The 19,161-nt window shown below is 38.6% G+C and overlaps 1 protein-coding gene across 1 annotated transcript in view; it reads left to right on the top strand.

The window, feature by feature from the left end:
* Positions 1–2,908: 2,908 nt before the first annotated feature.
* LOC111344947 (scavenger receptor cysteine-rich domain-containing protein DMBT1) overlaps positions 2,909–19,161 on the top strand; it is a 19,920-nt gene continuing 3,667 nt past the window's right edge. Inside the window, exons 1-5 of the mRNA XM_088726419.1 lie at positions 2,909–3,281; positions 3,736–4,047; positions 10,930–11,241; positions 11,742–12,053; positions 14,266–14,577. Of these exons, the coding sequence (XP_088582545.1) occupies positions 2,909–3,281; positions 3,736–4,047; positions 10,930–11,241; positions 11,742–12,053; positions 14,266–14,577 (1,621 nt within the window). The remainder of the gene's footprint in view (positions 3,282–3,735; positions 4,048–10,929; positions 11,242–11,741; positions 12,054–14,265; positions 14,578–19,161) is intronic.

The raw sequence follows: 19,161 nt of genomic DNA, 5'->3' as shown, positions 1-19,161 counted from the left end.
AATCTGCCCGGTAACAAACTAAGAACAACTTTGCAGGTGAAATAGTGGAAAATAGGAGTTGTTTTTAAACGAATCATAATCAAGGAAATTGCAATTTTTTATAATTAATGAGAGTACAGATATACGCTTACGCCACCATTGTTCGTTTGGAATATAAAGTTTGTTTGGAAAATTTATGCGAACTCGTGAAAAAATTGACGTTTTCTTTACAATACAGTATATCTTATTAAATGTTTTGTTCTGTAATGTCGCCGAGTACTTTACGAGTCATGCCGTATTTTGACGAGCCCGTAGGGCGAGTCAAAACGCAAACAACGAGTAAGAATATTCAGCGATGCTACATAACAAAGTGTCTCAGGCTAATAAGAGATTTATTATCCAACATGCCAACTTGTTATTTCAGTGCGGGCAAATGCCTAACCGTTTCTCTGGAGTACAAATACTGCGAGATATTTGTACCCGTTTTGTGCTCTACGAAACAAAGTTGGATGATAAAAACATGGTATGCAAATTGCTAAAACGCAGGCTAGTAAAAAGCGGATAAGTATATTTTGTGTACTATACGAGGAAAAAAATCTGTTCGCGAAGGCTTGCCTAAAAAAACACAAACATTCTTACATACCCTCATTGAAAGGAATATCAGCCATTGATAGCGCACTTAATATTTAAGTATCATAATCGGAACTATTTGCGATCAAATGAATAAAGGCTGATAGTTTCGTAAGAAACTGTTTGGGGCTTGCGATCAAAGTTGATCCCTTATGGGAACAAAGGAAATACAAAAATTTGAAACAACTCTCAATTGCTGGAGCAAACAAAAAAAAGAGCTTAAAAAACAGTAAAGCTTCAATGTTTACGAATCAAACTCAAGACTACTCAGCTGTAAGTGTCCTTAACACAGAGAAGTAGAATGGGAACAATAATCACCAGCTGATTATAATGAGTATGCATACACACTAATCGTAAAAATCCATCCAGAGATAAGAATTCATGGTTTTTCTTTCAGGTATTTTGGTGCTCCTCTCGAAAACAGCAAGTGTTACTGGTAGGTGATATTATTGCATCACGAAGAACTGTTGTCGGTTATAGCGACTGAAATTTCGTAAACCACAGCGGTAGCAATCATCCCATTCGAATAGCGAGTTGTTGTCAATAGTCAGTTTTGCCGTGATGCCGAAATTAAGAGTTGATGTCAGGCAATAACGTCACGGCAAAACTAAACACTTGTTTTATGCGAACCGGTTGTTGAATTAAGGTTGCACTTTCTACAAGCATTTCCTCGGTGAACTTTAGCTTAAAAGCGAGAATCAAATAAGGAGATACCGAAAGAGATAACTCGAACTTATTATGACATCTTCTAAATTATCGGCTTTTGGATAGGTGGGTGGTCGACAGAAAACATTTACACGCGACAAAATAAATCAATCTTTTGCTTTCTGTTCTAAAAGTACCGACAAGACCAAAGGTTTTTTTTTCTTAAAAAGCGTGATGATTGCTCAATTTTGTGTGGGCCTGTTTGTGTGAGATGGATTTCTTTCGGCTGCCGTACTTAGTCGAAACTCAGTCCTCGGGTGTAGGACGATAGAGGTCAATCATATTCTAAGCAAGGATTCAACACCGATCGATTCAGTGTTTGGATCAATTCCGACGTCTGAGAAACGTATGTTTTGTCTATAGTGATATCGAGTATTCGTTAAAACTGCCTCGGCAGCTAACGGTTGTTCAGCAACCTCTCTTGAAATTAACTCCTACCGACAAAATCATAGGATCTGTGAGCTTGGAAAAAGCTTCTAATCAAAAACATAATATGTTACTTTCCGTCTTTTACGCAATCGTAACAGGCGGTATTGATCATTTTACAAAGTTCGCGCCAAAACTGCCCCTCTTTAAAACCAAATTGCGCAATCAATTATTTTCATGGAGAGAGAAGGAGGGAGGAGAGAGAGAGAGAGAGAGAGAGAGAGAGAGAGAGAGAGAGAGAGAGAGAGAGAGAGAGAGAGAATTTTCCCATTTTTTGCGTGACATTGTAAATTAGCTAAAAGACTGCAACAATATGCCCTCACATCGACTATTACCCTGAATTAGTCTCTATTATCCGAACGGTTACCAGTGAACATAAACTGCAATTATAATATCTAGCCTACCGCCGTTTCTTCGTCAGGGACAAATTATAAACACTCAATCACAGGTATTTGTCTCAAAGATAACGTATCTCGTGATTTTACTACAGAAATTAAAACTCTAAAATATTCACTGTAAACCTTTACCAAAAATATTTTGCGGCCTTCATTTTGTTAATCTGTAAAAAATCCTTCGAACTGTGAGAAAAGTAGCCTATTTCATGGGCTTTAGCGTGAGCACGACAATGCGGGCTTCTTGAATGGTTGCTGCGTATGTAAACTTTTCTCCTACAAGTCGAGTTTGTGGCAAGATGCAGTTCGCTTAGAATTAATTGCCACTTGATGAGGTGAAGTCCAGGGTGGCTAATAGAAAATGAAAGAAAGGGAAATGAAAATGGCGCTGTTTCCATCAAATAAGCGCGAAAACAAGTTTAAGCGCAGCCTTGCTAGCTCGCGTTTTGATGTCTCCGCATTCAATTTTTTTTTATTCCATCCGACCGACCTGGTCAAGTACAGTTAAGATAAGAAGTTGTTTAGCTGAGCGCTACAATGTCAGCCTGAAATCCGCAATGACGTTCTGGAAAAGCACACCAAATGTTTTTATTCTTACACTTACCTTTACCCACTCTCCCTACCATTCTCTCCCTACCTACCATTCGAGACTTTTTTTTTCCTGATTGAGCAACGATAATTGGAGGGAGGAGGCATTTTAGTGAGATGTAGTAGATTAAATAGTTTTAATTGCGAAATTAAAATTTCTGAATACTTCCTTAAGAGTTGCTGAATAGATGTTATGCGTTAACAAGTTTTGTCGGGAATTTTACCTAACCTCTATAATCACGACTACAGTTCGTTTGGTGAGCCCCACCGATTCGCCGTCTTTTGGTCGCGTTGAAGTGCTGCACAATGGTACATGGGGAACCATTTGTGATGACTTATGGACCTTAAAAGACGCTGATGTAGTTTGTCGCCAGCTCGGGTACGTTGGAGCTTTATCAGCACCTCGTTACGCAGCATTTGGACAAGGAACTGGTCAGATATGGCTTGATGACGTTAATTGTGTTGGAGTTGAGACAACAATATCACAATGTAATCACAGAGGATGGGGAGATCACAACTGTAACCATGATGAAGACGCTGGTGTGGTGTGCCAATCCAAAGGTAGAGTAACGATACGAGTACTCATGATCATCCTAGGCGAGAAGGAAAATAGAGGTAATCAGAAACTAAGAAAGACGTTGCGTAATCGACAGTGTTACGATCAACATTTCTCTTATGGAGAATGAGAAGCTCATAACTGTCAGGGAATAATGAAGACACTGGAGTAGTGTTTCGACCTCCTACAGTTTACATAACTTAGAATAAAAAAAACTTTAGGTCCTTCTTTAATCTTTTTTCATTTTTCGAACCTCATGGGGCTAACAAAGCGAATTCAAATAAACCAAAGTTTTACTGCACTTTTTACCTTTACAGTAAATTGAACGATCTGGTCAAATGCAATAAAAATTACGCGGTTTGTGTTAGCTTTTGGCTCAGCATCAAAACAACATCATTAGACGATCGCTCTTCGTGTATGTGTGGCTAAATTTTATTCATATATTCACATTTACGGCAGTTCGTTTGGTGAGCCCCACCAATTCGACGTCTTCTGGTCGTGTTGAAGTGTTTTACAATGGTACATGGGGAACCATTTGTGACGACGACTGGGAACCAGACGACGCTGATGTCGTTTGTCGCCAACTTGGATACGAAGGAGCTCTATCAGCCCCAAAAAGTGCAGCATTTGAGCGAGGAATTGGTCAGATATGGCTGGATGACGTAAAATGTGTAGGAGATGAGACATCAATATCACAGTGCAATCACAGAGGATGGGGAGTTCACGACTGTAGCCATTATGAAGACGCTAGTGTGGTGTGCCGACCTCAAGGTAGAGTAACTATACGGTCTTTCTTTTAAAAAATTTCTTCTTTTAAACTTTCTCTCATCATGGCAAAGTTTGAAACTTCAAAACCTAGGAATAAAAATTTAAATTTCAAATCGACACCTTAGAAATTTTACATTTTACTTGCACCTTACATTTTGTTTTGCCGTGCTTTCATTGTTAGCATGCTTACTGCAAGTAACAGTTCTATACTAGCGGTGTATTAATTACCACTAATGCTAGAACATTAGCATATGAATCTGCGCTCCCATGATCTACAACATTCAATCTATTATGCTCTGACAAAGAGCTAACGCTCTTGTCAAAATGAATCAGAATCGAATCGTATAGTATGGTAGTAGTGGTAGCAATGGTTGAATGAAGACAGGATGAAGGATGAATAAGTCCAATTCTCGATGGTGGCTAAGTCCCTACACTGAAAGGTTCGCCCTTCAGGGCCCAGTTGTACCGAGTGACAGTCTTCGAGCGAACAGAACATTAGCAAGAAATTGTAGGACCAGGGTTGTGAGAGACAATTGTTCTTAGGGTGAGGTTGTTGCAACTTGTTTTTGGAATTAACGTAGCTAAGCACACCAGAGTGGAGGAAGAGTTACACACTTGAAAAAGGGAGATGACTGCTTCAACCTTGGCAATGCGCTTCGGTTTTCTATAAATAATTAACAGCAATAAGATAAATAACAAGATAAATTCAGGGAAGGATAAACCAGGGAAATATCCTTCGCTGTGGAAATATCGACCGTCGCCTTGATAGGCTGAGAAAGAGAAAAATTATGGAGCTGGAAAAGTTTTTCCGAACGCTATGCACACCGCCTTAAAGTTTCGATAACAATACTTCTACAATTCCTTAAAAGATAGTTCAGAGGCTTGTAATCTCGTCAGCTGGTAACATCTAAAATAGTGATTGTCAGACCAGAAGGAAACGGGCCAGTTTCTATACCAATGCTCCAAATTAATTCAGACTCTTGAAATGTTCGTCCTTAAACCCATTATGTTTGTCGCGGAAGATCTTACATTCTTTTGCTATGGCACCAAGAACCAAACTAACCAAGATCTGTGGATCGGCCTTCATGGCTTCCTCACGTTTTAAAGCAATAATTATTATTCGTTCAGTCTGGACATGGTTATCGTGTTGTGATATTAAGATTAAGTTTTCGGTCGCCTCATGTACGCATAGCCAGCAATGTAGGCAGAATCGATTTCGAGGGTAAAGCCTATAATAATAATATAATAATAATAATAACTTGTATTTATATAGTGCTCATATCTTGAACTCATGGCGCTTTACAACACTGTACGGGGGACTTTACCAGACTGCTAAGCAGTTTACAATCAAATGAAAGCGAATATAACAGATGCCCCCTCCCCCCACTGATTCCCAGTAACCAGGCCAGATCACATCACAGTAATCTCGTGAAGTGGGTCCTTTAACGTCCCCTGCCTAACCAAATTAACTAAGTAATAGATGCAGGAGACGGGACCTCCATTTAGTCGTCCCTATCCGAGTAGACTAGAACATCTAACCATTTCTTGATCGATGTTATAGAAAGGTAGCATATTCTTCTCAATTATTTTAAGACCCTGAGTGTAGGTCCAGCCGGGGCTCGAACCCTCGACCTCCCACACAACAGTCCGGCGCTTAACCAATTGAGCTAACCGGGAGACGGTTAAATACATTGATTCCAAACAGCGTCCTACCGGTAAGGGCCAAATTTACACGCCTGTACTAAATAAAGTTATAATTAAAGGTAGTCACACGATTTTTACTGCAATCTGGGATAAATCAGCCTGGGTAAATTTCGCAAAGAATATCTAAGCTGAAGGAGGCTATCTAATCTGCATCTCTCTAACGAATAACCGATATTAAGTACTCTTCCTCTGTTAGTGTAATAGCGAAAACCATTATACGAAGGCTATCAGGCCTGAAATGTCTTCCATCTTTGTTACGAACTCTTGTAGAAGACGCCCCACGATTTGTGTCGAGGGCCTCCGGTTCATACATTTCAATACTTTGGTCATGGTTGTTTTTGGAAGCCCAGGAATTTCGAGCTCATCGCCTAGTAACCACGATCTTTCATTCCTGTTGCTTCACATGACGACGAACAACCCTTTACGATAATAACGAGATTCTTGGTGAAGAGGGTTTTGATCAAGCAAGGACGTGCAAATATCAAGATCAAACTTTTGCATAAATTTCCAGGTTTCGGTAACATAATGTGTTGAGTTTCGTGTGTCTCTGAGTGGATGAATACCTTTCCTTCGTGTCTGTAGGCGTGCTCGTGGAAATACCTATGCGTAGCCACATTGCCTTGATTCCTGCAATTCTCTCATAAATTTTTCTTGCTTTATGAGTGTGTAAGAAGAATCTGAAATAAATTTTTTTATACTTCTCGCTATATCAGATTTATCTGCAGCTATTGTGAGTGATCACGATGCCGTATTTACTTGCGTAGATGTGCGCGTTCCACGCGCTTAGCTGCGATGCAAATAGATCAGACTGGAGGAAAACCTAACCCCTGATGAGTTTTTTGAGGACTGTGTTAGTTTGCCTTTATCTTGTGTGTGTGTGGATTAAAATTACCAGACGACATGGTATAATGGCTTAACATTCTAATAATAATAATAATAATAATAAGACTTTATTTATTGAGGATAGCACGTGATAGTGCACAAACACTAATAAACTTGTGGTCCTCTTAATTACAATAAATATATAAATGCAAATACAATAGAATCATTAATATATTGAAAAAAAAAAAAAAAGATTACAAATATAAATAGAAATTTAGCTAATTACAAATAATATTTAATTGATAAAATATATAATACAAGATAATATAAACAAGTAAGAATATATAAAACTACTATCAATAAAATTTACCGATTAAAATGAGCTAAGCATGAATTGTCATCATAATAATATTTAAATACGTTGTCTTTAAAGGCCTTAAGTGTATTAGACTTTTTTAATTCAGGCTTTAACTGATTCCATAATTTTATGGCAGAAACTAGAAAAGTTTTCCCTCCTTCTCTAGCCCTTTTAAACTTAGGTAATAAAAAGTTGTATTTACAAAATCTAGTGTTGCGTGAATGTACTGAACTTAATAATCGTAAGCTATCATTAAGATAATTAGGTACACAATAATTAATCCTTTTAAATAGTATTGAACATTTAGCTATCTTAGTAGAGTTATAAAATGGTATCCACTTTAAACGATTGAATAGCATAACTGATGAACTACGTGGTTCAGCATCTAATAAAACCCTAGCAGCTCTCTTTTGTAGCCTAAGTATTCTTAAAAGAGATTCATTAGAGCAAAGTGACTGCCATGCAACATTGGCATAATCAAATAATGGCTTAATCAAACTATTATAAAATAAAAGTCTTTGGTTAAATGGTAAACAAAGTTTGATCTTATTCAAAATTCCAATTCTTTGTGAAATTTTTTTGCACAGTCTGTCAACATAAGTGTTCATTGATAAATCGTGGTCAATGTCTATACCAAGAAGTTTAGCTGAGGGTACTTGTTCCAATGATACACCATTCATAGTTTTAAGAGATAAATTATAACCATCTGGAAGTTTCTTCCCAAGGCGTTTGCCTGTGACCAGTAGTGTTTTAGTCTTTTTTTCATTGAGAGGAAGTTTATTGGTGTGCGTCCAGCATTCAATTTCCTTCAAAGAAGCAGCTAGTGAATCTTGTAGAGAATCAACCGCTGAGATATCTGCCGATAATGTCAGTGTGGTGTCATCAGCATAGAGATCCAGGTCAGCACCATTAACATGTAGAGGCAAATCATTGATATAAATGACAAAAAGTAAAGGGCCAAGGATACTACCCTGTGGAACACCATGCCTCACAAGAGCAGAGTCAGATGTCACATTATCAAGAGCAATAAATTGATGTCTATCAGTCAAGTATGAACTAAACCATTTACGTGCAACTGGAGTTAAACCATAGGCATTCAGCTTTTGCAAAAGAATTTCACGGTCAACCATATCAAAAGCTTTCCTGTAATCAACTAAAAGAAGACCGCTGACTTGATCATTGTCTAGATTAAATAACAAATTGTCTATGACTCGTATAAGAGCAGTGTCTGTTCCATGGTGTTTCCGAAAACCTGACTGTAAAGGGTACAATAGATTGTTTTCACATAAGTAATTATAGAGATGATCGTGTATATGACGTTCCAGAATCTTTGACAAAACTGGTAATATCGAAATGGGTCGATAATTGTCCGGATCCTCACGGTCCCCAGATTTAAACAACGGAATGACTTTCGCTATCTTCCAACAATCAGGGAATACACCAGAATTAATTGAAATATTCAAGATTTGAGTAATTGAATAAGCAATAGCTGGTCCTGCTATTTTCAGATATCTTGCACTTATCTTGTCAATACCCATAGCTTTGTTAGTTTTGAGTCCTAACAGAGCACCCAGCACAAAATCTTTAGTAACAGGAGGAATATTGAAAAGAACATCCGGATCTTTTCTTGAACAAACAAAGTTTTCAACCTTTGAATTGCAATAAGGTACATTAGGTAGTAGATTCCTCAGTGAATCAGCAATTGAAGTGAAGTGATCATTAAACTTTTCAGCCAAAACAACATTTGGCGTCACAACTGATTTTGATACATCGCCCATTAGCGATTATATGGTTTTCCAGATCTTTTTAGAGTTTCCCTTGTTGTTGTTGAAACAGGTGTTATAGTATTTATATTTCGCACTGCGAATCATGTTTACAACTTTATTCCTCGCAATTTTGAAGCAGTTCCAATCCGTGACACAACGACTTTGCCTTGCTTTACGTAGTAAAGAATCCCTTCTGCGAAGCGCTTGTAAAATATTCACAGTCATCCATGGAGCTTGATTTTGTTTGGCTACTTTGGCTACTTTTTACTTTGGCTACTAATTCTGGCTAGTGAATGCATCAAAAGGGAGGGTCTCTTAATAAGGTCAAAGTAACACGCCTTCTGCACCATGAATGAATGCGACTGAGATACGGGGGCTGCAGATTTTTTAAGTGATGAGTAATAGGATCAAAAATAAAATAAAAAGACCGAAGTAGGTGTGGAAAGTAATTCATCGCATTTTTTTAATCCAATCTCTAAGCCCCTTGAAGAAGATCCAGATAAACTTAATAATTTCTTAAGTACGACCAACGAAAAAATACCAGGGACTAAGCCAGAGAAAATGCTGGACCTTTTTTAGTTTGTCTATTCCCTGTAGGAGCATGCGTGAACTAAAGGCCTTCCCCATCACTGACCTGACACCCCATCCCGTATAGATCAGATGCCAATCATTTGTAAAGTTGACGAAGGAGAATCTTCGAAGTCCCTTAACGCACAGTCTAAACACCTGCATCACGTTCGCGAGCTTCTTAAAGGTGTGGAAAACAGCTGGAATATCTGATGATGTGCGCAGATTATAGAAAGCATGTGATACTGTTCAGTCCCAGTCTGTCTTAGCTCACTAAAATACACAGTTTAGGATTCTTAAAAGACTTTCTATTCTGGATGATCAACTACCTTACCGATAGGAAACACCTGGTATTAAATTAATGACAAGAAATCTAGCTTTGCTAAATCAATGTTGTGACCAGTTATATTCAATCTCTACGTTACCGATCCACAAAATATGTTGCAATTAACTTGCTTCCAGTACTCTGATGATACGTCTTTCTACATCCATTCAAAAGTATGCGGCCTCGATTTTTTTAAAACTAAAATTAATTGCGGTATTAAAAGACTTGGGAAGTACTCTTAAAGCTTTAACTTGGCTTTGAAGCCCTCGAAGCCGAATGAATGCCTATATCAACGCGCCAAATGACGCGCTTCCAAATCCTAGATCAAAGCACTTTGTCGGTTATGTGTGATGATACTCAGCTCGAGTGCACACCATGTGTCATACACTAATCTTGGTCAAAATCTTACCAGGGGTACGCAGGTAATGTCTTCAGTACACATGCGCGAGCTTTGTTCTAAGAAAATCTTTAAGACAAGAGGACCTTGTTGGCCCTATGGCTGGCCTGAACTGACTAACTATTTACAAAAGAATGGTTTTTTAAAATTTATGTGTGGCAAAAACATTATTTCAGTACTTTTAAAGAAAAAAAAAGCTAGACTTGTTCAAACAGTTCAAGGTTTTCTAGCTTGAATACAATGCTGCAATACATTCCCTAACCCTAACCCCAACCCTAGCCCTAATCTTAACTCCAACCAGTAAAGTGAACATTTGCTAAAATATGGACACCTTAAAAACACAGCTTTATTTTATAAAGAGTACATTTTACAAGTAAAACATCAAATAAATAAGAATAAGCTGTGCGCTTAAAAATTTTAAACCAGTTTGAAATTCTAAACCAGTTTAAAGTTTTTAAACAAGTTTAAAAAAAATTAAACCAAAGAAAAAATTGAACTACATCATATATATATATATATGTTTTTTAAATTCATTTGTTTGAGTTGTAACTATTATAGGTACCTATATTTATAGTTATTAGTACTGCAGGTATATTTGAATTTTACAAGTTAAGAGCCATATTCTTTGTAATCATGGAGAATATGAATAAAACATCATTATCATTATTATTTTCTTGGTAAAAAACATCGACCTTTTGCAGAATATTTTCTTTGGATAACGGGACTCGAGCACATTGAGTTCAAATGCATATTGAGTTACAGAATTTTGAAGTGTCGTGTTTCTTCTTTGTTTGCATTCTTTGTCAGAATGATGTGCTGGTGTGAAACTTGAATTTCTTTTTCATAAAACATTTAGAGGCTGAATCCCTTATTGGTTACAATATTCTTCTAAACGTCCTCCTAAGTTTTTTCAAATTAACTTTTATTTCTGTTCACACCAAAATAGCTCTTCGTTTAATGAATTCCAACAATTCGCCGTTTTCTGGTCGTGTTGAAGTGCTTTACGGGGGTACATGGGGAACCATTTGCGGCCAGTATTGGGACTTGCAAGATGCTGATGTTGTTTGTCGCCAGCTTGGTTACGATGGAGCCATATCAGCGTTTAGAAATGGAGAATTTGGACAAGGAATTGGTCCGATATGGCTGACTAACGTCCACTGTGTGGGGAATGAGATATCCATAACACAGTGCAATCACAGAGGATGGGGAGTTAACTGTAGGCATTACAAAGACGCTGGTGTGGTTTGCCGACCCTCAGGTACAGTACAACTGTAACAATGCCATAAATTTTTTTACCATATTTACCAAGAATGGAAATAGAACCAATCAAAATATGAGAAAGCCGTTGCAATTAATTCTTCCATCATGGAAGATGGAAAGCCCATAACTGTAGGAATAACGAAGACGCTCGAATCGTTCGTCGATCTGTAACTGAGGCTACGACACTCGCACAGCGTAGATAAGCTAGGACAAACGGACCATATTTCCTTCTCCCATTTTTTTCTTTTTTCCAACCATATGATGCTACAAAAGCGAGTGAAGTGAATGAAAGGTTTTTCTGTACCTTTTTACAACTGAAAGTATTTCCAGTGTTGTTCAGCACATATTTTCTTTACAGTCCATCGAACGTTCTGGTCAAATTTAATAAGAACTAAGAGGTTTATGTTGGCTTTTGCTTTACCATAAAATGTTTCATTAGACGAACGCTCACCACATATATCTAGCTAAGATTTATCCATATACTCACATTTACAACAGTACGCTTGGTAAGTCCCGCTAGTTCGTCGTCTTCTGGTCGTGTTGAAGTGTTGTACAATGGCACATGGGGAACTATTTGTGACAACTCATGGGACTTACAGGACGCGGATGTGGTTTGTCGCCTGCTTGGATACGATGGAGCTTTATCAGCGCTTGGTAGTGCAGTATTTGGAGAAGGAACTGGTCAGATATGGCTTGATGACGTTGATTGTGTTGGAGTTGAGACAGCAATATCACAATGCAATCACCGTGGATGGGGAGTTGAGAACTGTGAGCATTATCGAGACGCTAGTGTGGTGTGCCGACCTCAAGGTAGAGTAGCTATAAAGGAACTTGTTATTTCCCTATTTGCCAAGCATGATATTAGAACTAACTAGATGCATAGCTGCGTGAACTCGAGCTTTCAATATCGCACATCTGGAGTTATCTTTAGGGGACTGCCATATTGCCATTGTTACGGTTGTCACGCAATTTCGTCATTGCCGGTCATGAATAAATCTACATAGTTTGATAGTTATGTCTAAGTCTTATAAAGACACATGGGTCTATACTTCAATTTAATATATCCTTTGATAGACCCTCACACAACAATTCAACAAATACTTCTTCTCATGTTGTGTGACCTTATTTAATCTCACCCTCTTCGTATTAAGCTTACAAACATTCGTTGTAACTCTTCTAACCTACACATAACGATGTGGCCATGATGACATCGATATCCTTGGACGAATACGTTCATAGTAATCAAAATTTAGTAATCAACGTTCATAAAAAAATTCCTTCAGTTTTCTGCCCTTTCTTCTGAGACGTTTCAGAGTAGCTTCTGGTATTCTATTGAGTTCTCGATCACGTCTAAATACACGGTTGTGTTTACATGTAAACATAACATGAGATAATTTGGATATATCAACAAAGATGAAATGGTAAGTTGGCCACCGTAACGATTACAAAAGCTGACGTTTCGAGCGTTAGCCCTTCGTCGGAGCTCTGACGAAGGGCTAACGCTCGAAACGTCAGCTTTTGTGATCGTTACGGTGGCCAATTTACCATTTCAACTTTGTTGATATATCCAAATTATTTCGTTACTCCCACCGACGCAGCCCCAAACAGTTTCTTTCGAAACTATCAGCCTTTATAACATGAGATAGCTCTTTTGATATAGCAGGTTTCGCTTGAAATTCCTCGATAGAAGGTTCACTCGTAAAGGATCACTCGTAAATTGATCTCTCGTAAAGTTCGCGGACCAACCCGTTCCCAAAACGCTCCACAAGTTTTAGTGTGGGTTTATCGCGAACGGTGTGTGACTTTGCATGTATATTGAGCGTAAAAGCCATCGAATTTCTTTCGCGTACATCAAGTAAGGAATTGTCCACGAAAGCAGCCGTTGTTTTAAACCATACGCTCTAGGGTTCATTCTACGCATGCGCTCACACTTCACGCATGCGCTCTAGTGGAACTACGTTTTGTGACTGAACGCAAAAAAGGAAAAAAAATGAAGCCGAATTTATACCTCGGGCGTTTCCTCCGGAAAGCCCGAGTAATTAGATTATGAGAAAGCCGTTGAGTATTCAACAGCAATACAATCCTAGTCACCAAAATTAAGTTCGGAGTAATACCGTTGATGGGTAGCACTTTGCAAGGCATGGTGTAGAGCAATTATTATTAAGAAGTGGGGTTGTAGTTCTCCTAATTTAGACCCTTTCCCATTGCTACTTATCTGTAAATGACATGCTTACGCTTTTTGATATAAAGCTGCTAAAAAATTTCACATTAAGGCGTAAATATGTATGAAACTCAAAAATGCTGATCTCTTGCTACACTACACAAGTCACTTTAATGATAGATATTAATGCAGCTTGCCAACGATTCAGCTTATTTGTTGAATTGTCTTTGTAATCAGAATCGAAGTCGCAAATAAGGAGAATGTTCTTTAGTTGCAACCGTGTCTAGATAAGCACATTTCGAAATGTTCCAAAGAATGAAGAGTCACTGGTGGGTCTGAAGATAGAGCCGATATGAAAACATTCTGATCTCACCTATGTATTGAATATATAAAAAAACAGCGACCTTCTGCAGAATATATATTTTTTTTTATAACGGGACTCGAGCACATTGATTTCAAATGTATCTTGAGTTAGGGAAGTTTGAAGTGTCGTGTTTCTTCTTTGTTTGCATTCTTTGCCAGATTGATGTGCTGGTGTGAAACTTGAATTTCTTTTTCATAGAAGATTTAAGAGGCTGAATCCCTTTTTGGTTACAATATTCTTCTAAACATCCTCCTAAGTTTTTTAAATTAATGATTATTTCTGTTCACACCAAAACAGCTCTTCGTCTACTGAATTCCAACCATTCGCGGTTTTCTGGTCGTGTTGAAGTGCTTTACAGGGGTGCATGGGGAACCATTTGCGGACACTATTGGGACTTGCAAAATGCTGATGTTATTTCACTATAAAATGTTTCATTAGACAAACGCTCACCACGTATGTCTAGCTAAGTTTTATCTATACACTCACATTTATAACAGTACGTTTGGCGAGCCCCACCGATTCGTCGTCTTCTGGCCGTGTTGAAGTGTTTCACAATGGTGCATGGGGAACCATTTGTGACAACTCATGGGGCTTACAGGACGCGGATGTGGTTTGCCGCCAGCTTGGATACGATGGAGCTATATCAGCGCCTGGCAATGCAGCATTTGGAGAAGGAACTGGTCAGATATGGCTTGATAACATTAATTGTGTTGGAGTTGAGACAGCAATATCACAATGTGATCACAGTGGATGGGGGGTTGAGAACTGCGAGCATTATGAAGACGCTAGTGTGTTGTGCCGACCTCAAGGTAGAGTAACAATACGAGCACTTTTTATTACCATCTTTACCAAGAATGAAGGTAGAGCTAATCAGAATACGATAAAGCTGTTGCATATTTGAGAGAAAAACACTTTGACTTTCAATCCCTCAAGTCCCACCAAAGATAGTGACCAACGCCATTTCCCGATTCTTCCAAGGTTTAACTACAGCCTTTAATGGCAGTCCTAACTTGTCTTCAGGGTGATTTATTGCGGGATCGAGCGTTGCAAGAGATGACATCTCTACAAATAGAGGGCGCATTTAGCTTGGAATGTGTTGATCACGGGTGTCAATTCTGAGCTCCGCCAAAGTGGACCCTGGAGCATCCCTAACGGCATTATGAGTATGGGTAAACTGAGAAAATTCGTGTGACTCGTGGGATATTCATTCTCTACCTTAGGTTTACTTGCACGTTGTAACTACATCTAAGCTTTTATTAGTCAGTACTGCATTGATGCGGAAGTGAAAAAGTTGTTCTACTCTTCCTATTCTTTCTTTTGGAGATCTTCCCGACTTGGACTTTCTCTGCATCATAACAAAGCTTGAAATTGCAAATCCTAGGTAAAGCCATATGACCACACCTAATAATTTTACATTTGTGGTGTCATCGAGGCCATGCCAGAGTGCTCAAACTAGTGATTAGTGTGATTAGTGTGATTAGTGAGCATCGCACAATTGTATGGAATGACCCATCCTAGTGCTCAATTTGAACATGAAAGCAAAGTTTTGTAATCCCAAAAAGCTATAAATATATATAAAAACAGACTAGGAGAAGTCGTGGCTGTGAGAAAGTGCTTGATGCGGGTTGCAGAGCGTTTCAATAGCGGTTATAAATTGTTGACAGGAAGATCGTTTCACCATTACTCTGAGTTTCACGCAGCCTGCGCTGCGATCGTCAGACGGTTTATCGATGGAAAACATACCGTACTATGAAGTCAATTTATAAATAGAAATTATTGTTAAAATAATAGGAAGCAATTAAGAAGACAAAAGAACTACAACCTCTGCCTTGCCGAAAAATTCCTCATTATCACCGCGGACAAATCCACTTCATTAAACAAACGATCAGAACTAATTTCCAAGTGCCGCCATGAAAACAAGTTCTACTTGCGAAACCAATAAAAACAGTCCTTTTATCTTCTTAATTGCTTCCTAATATTTTAACTATAATTTCTATTTATAAATTGACTTTATAACACGGTATGTTTTCCATCGATAATAAACCGTCTGACGATCGCAGCGCAAGCTGCGTGAAACTCAGAGTAATGGTGAAACGATCTTCCTGTCATTAATTTATAACCGCTATTGAAACGCTCTGCAACCCGCATCAAGCATTTTTTCACAGCCACGACTTCTTCTAGTCTGTTTATATATATATATCTGATAACAACTTAAAAGGCCTCGAGCTAACAGTGACACCGTGCCAGAAGGATCCAAAGGGATTCACAGTCCAAACCTCGATAAATAGTAAGAAAAATATTGTAGTACACGAGGACGGACAACTTTGAGCTAAGAAAGACATATACTCGAATAAAAGTCTAAAAAAGTTTAATAAAATACGTTTCGGTCCGAGACCTTCATCAGTTGTGATACAATGACTTACAAATTCCTTAAATAGATTTATATAGGGCGTGATAACACATATAAACAAACACAGTAATTACTACGCGAAAAATTATCACAATAAAAAGAAATGGAAAAATTGTCAAATCCACTGAAAATGTTAAGGAACCAGCGTTGACTCGAAAGGCGAGAATTGTACTAAAATTCCCAATCAACACTGAGACTGGGACCTTTGATGCCCGCCTAATTTGAAAGAATTCTCCGCATTAATTATAGTTTATTCTTTTTTCGGAGTGAAATTCCTGGCGCTTATTCAAGCCGAAGGGCGCCAGAGAGAACAACTGTGCGCTCCAATATGCTTCTTTGGTAATTAGAAGTTTCTCGATGTTACCTGAATTGTTTACTGTCGCCTGCACTTGATCAATGCATTGGAATGAGAAATCGCTTAAATTATGTGGTGTTTTGTCAAAATGTACCGCTACTTCACAGGTCTTTTTCTTAGTGACCATAGCAGACTTGTGGTTGCGAATTCTAACTCTAAAGTCATTTGTTGTGGAGCCAATGTATTGTAGGCGACATTTCTTGCTCGAAGCCAAATAAATTATGTTCTTAGAATCACAGGAAAGTTTCGATCGTATCTTGTAACTCTTGCCGGTTTGAAAACTTAAAAAGGAATTAGATTCAACCAAGAAGTTGCGACAAAGATCGCATCTTGTTCTATTACATTTAAAACATCCCTTGACCTCAGCAACCCCTTCGCTTTCAATGTAAGGGCCATAACGGGATGGCGCCAACAATTCTTTAAGGCTTTTAGATCTGCGAAAGGATGCTATGATAGAATTTGAAGGAAAAAGCTCTTTTAACTTGGGATTGGATTCCAAAATACCCAGATGTTTTTTAATGATGCGACTTACCTCAGGTAAATTTGAATTAAATGTGGTCACAAATGGGAATAATTTCCTCTTCGATCTGGTATGAGTCCTAAGTAGATCACTTCTAGGTATGGTAGAAGCCTTACGAAACTGGTCATCCACTAATTTGGAAGGGTAACCCTGAGTAACCACATAACCCTTGTATTCGGTTATTCTCTGGACAAGAAAAGCTTGTTCGGAGCAATTTCTTTGTAACCTCATCGCCACACTGTAAGGAATAGCTTTGAAAACGTGTTTAGGATGAGCACTTGATGGTGGGAGATACAGGTGACTATCAGTTGGCTTTCAGTAAACGTCTGTCCTAATAAAACCCTCGATAAGCTGTAGAGTTAAATCTAGCAAATGGAGCTCTCGTTCGGAAAAAACTAATTCGAATTTTATAGTGGGATACAAAGAGTTTATAAATTCAGTACACTCATGCAGTGCCGGAAGGCCTTGTTTCCAGAGATCAAAAACATCATCACGATATCGCCACCACAAAGCCGGCTTTATGTGGCCAGAGAACTTAGCCTGAAAATCTATTTCACCCATGGCAAGATCTGCATAACTGCAGGCATTCTTAGGGCCCATGGCTGTGCCATGAACCTGTAGAAAGAGGTTTTCTCTGAAAACCGAATGATTTCTCTTCAAACAAATTTTAACCGCTTCTAAAATGCAATTAGTGGATGGAAGCTTATTTTCTCTGGCATTCAGTGCCAGAGATAATTTTTCGCGTAGTAATTACTGTGTTTATTTATATGTGTCATCACGCCTATATAAATCTATTTAAGGAATTTGTAAGTCATTGTATCACAACTGATGAAGGTCTCGGACCGAAACGTATTTTATTAAACTTTCTTAGACTTTTTATTTGAGTATATGTCTTTCTTAACTCGAAGTTGTCCGTCCTCGTGTAATACAATATTTTTCCTACATATATATATATATAGGAAGTCTGCAAGTCGATTTTCGCGTGGAACAGTGCTCAATACGTTGAAGCAGAGCAGAATAAATATTATGAGAGGAAAAAAGGACGTAACTACATTTCCCGACAAGCCTGTTTCGTGAATCGCTTCACTCTTCAGGGGTTTAATATATATATATATATAGATATTATGAGAGGAAAAAAGGACGTAACTACATTTCCCGACAAGCCTGTTTCGTGAATCGCTTCACTCTTCAGGGGTTTAATGAAAGAATATACATGTGACTATCGTTTATATACTAGGAAAATTTGCATAATGCGCGGTAAACTTAAAAACTTTAAAGTTCAGTTGTTGCGTAGCAACGCTTTGTTTCTGTGTCGGAATGAAGATACGAGTTCGTTACGCTTATTTAGTGATGAGAGGTCGGGTCGGTAAATTATCAGGAATTTTTCTTTTAGGCAGAGGTTGCATCTTTTATTGGAGCTGTTGTAGGGAGAGTTAGATGATAAGATGCGCCATGAGATAGAATAGTCAATGTTGTCGTTCTTGAGTGTCCAGATGTGTTTGCTAAGTTCGGTAGAGTTTTTGTGCTTGGCGTGGCGGAATGATGCGGTGTGATTTCTGTGTCTTGTTTTGAAGTCGGTTTCTGTGAGTCCGATGTATGTTTCAGAGGTGTTGTTGTCGTTCCGTGTGACGGTGGCTTGATAAACGACTGAGGATTGAAGGCAGTTACCATTGAGCGGGCAATTGTTCTTTTGTCGGCAGTTGCATGTTTTGTTGGTTTCCGTGCCGTCTTTGTTGTCTTTCGTGTACGGTGAGTGGGACGAGTGTAAGATGCGCTTGTTGTGGTTGTCGATGACCTGTTTGGTGTTGTTCATACAGCTGTAACTGATTTTGATGGTGTTGCGGTTAAATATTTTGCGGAGGCTGTGATCCTTAGTGAAATGTTTGTCGACTAGGCTGAGGAATTTGTGTCCGATATTGGTGCTGACGTTCTTGCTGAATGGAGGGTTGTACCAGAGGATGTTGCTTCGCTGCCTGTTTTTGCGTTTTGCAGTCGTGGTGGGTTCGTAGTGAAGGGTGTATTGGTATCCGCCTTCGTCAAGTGCTTTTTGGTACGGGGGGGCGGTTTTGTCGAATGAAGCTTTGTCTGATGAAAGGGATGAAAGTCGT

Source organism: Stylophora pistillata, chromosome 7, assembly GCF_964205215.1.
Source record: "Stylophora pistillata chromosome 7, jaStyPist1.2, whole genome shotgun sequence".
Taxonomy (NCBI): domain Eukaryota; kingdom Metazoa; phylum Cnidaria; class Anthozoa; order Scleractinia; family Pocilloporidae; genus Stylophora; species Stylophora pistillata.
Note: the sequence above shows the minus strand (reverse complement) of the source record. Positions and strands in the feature narration are given on the sequence as shown.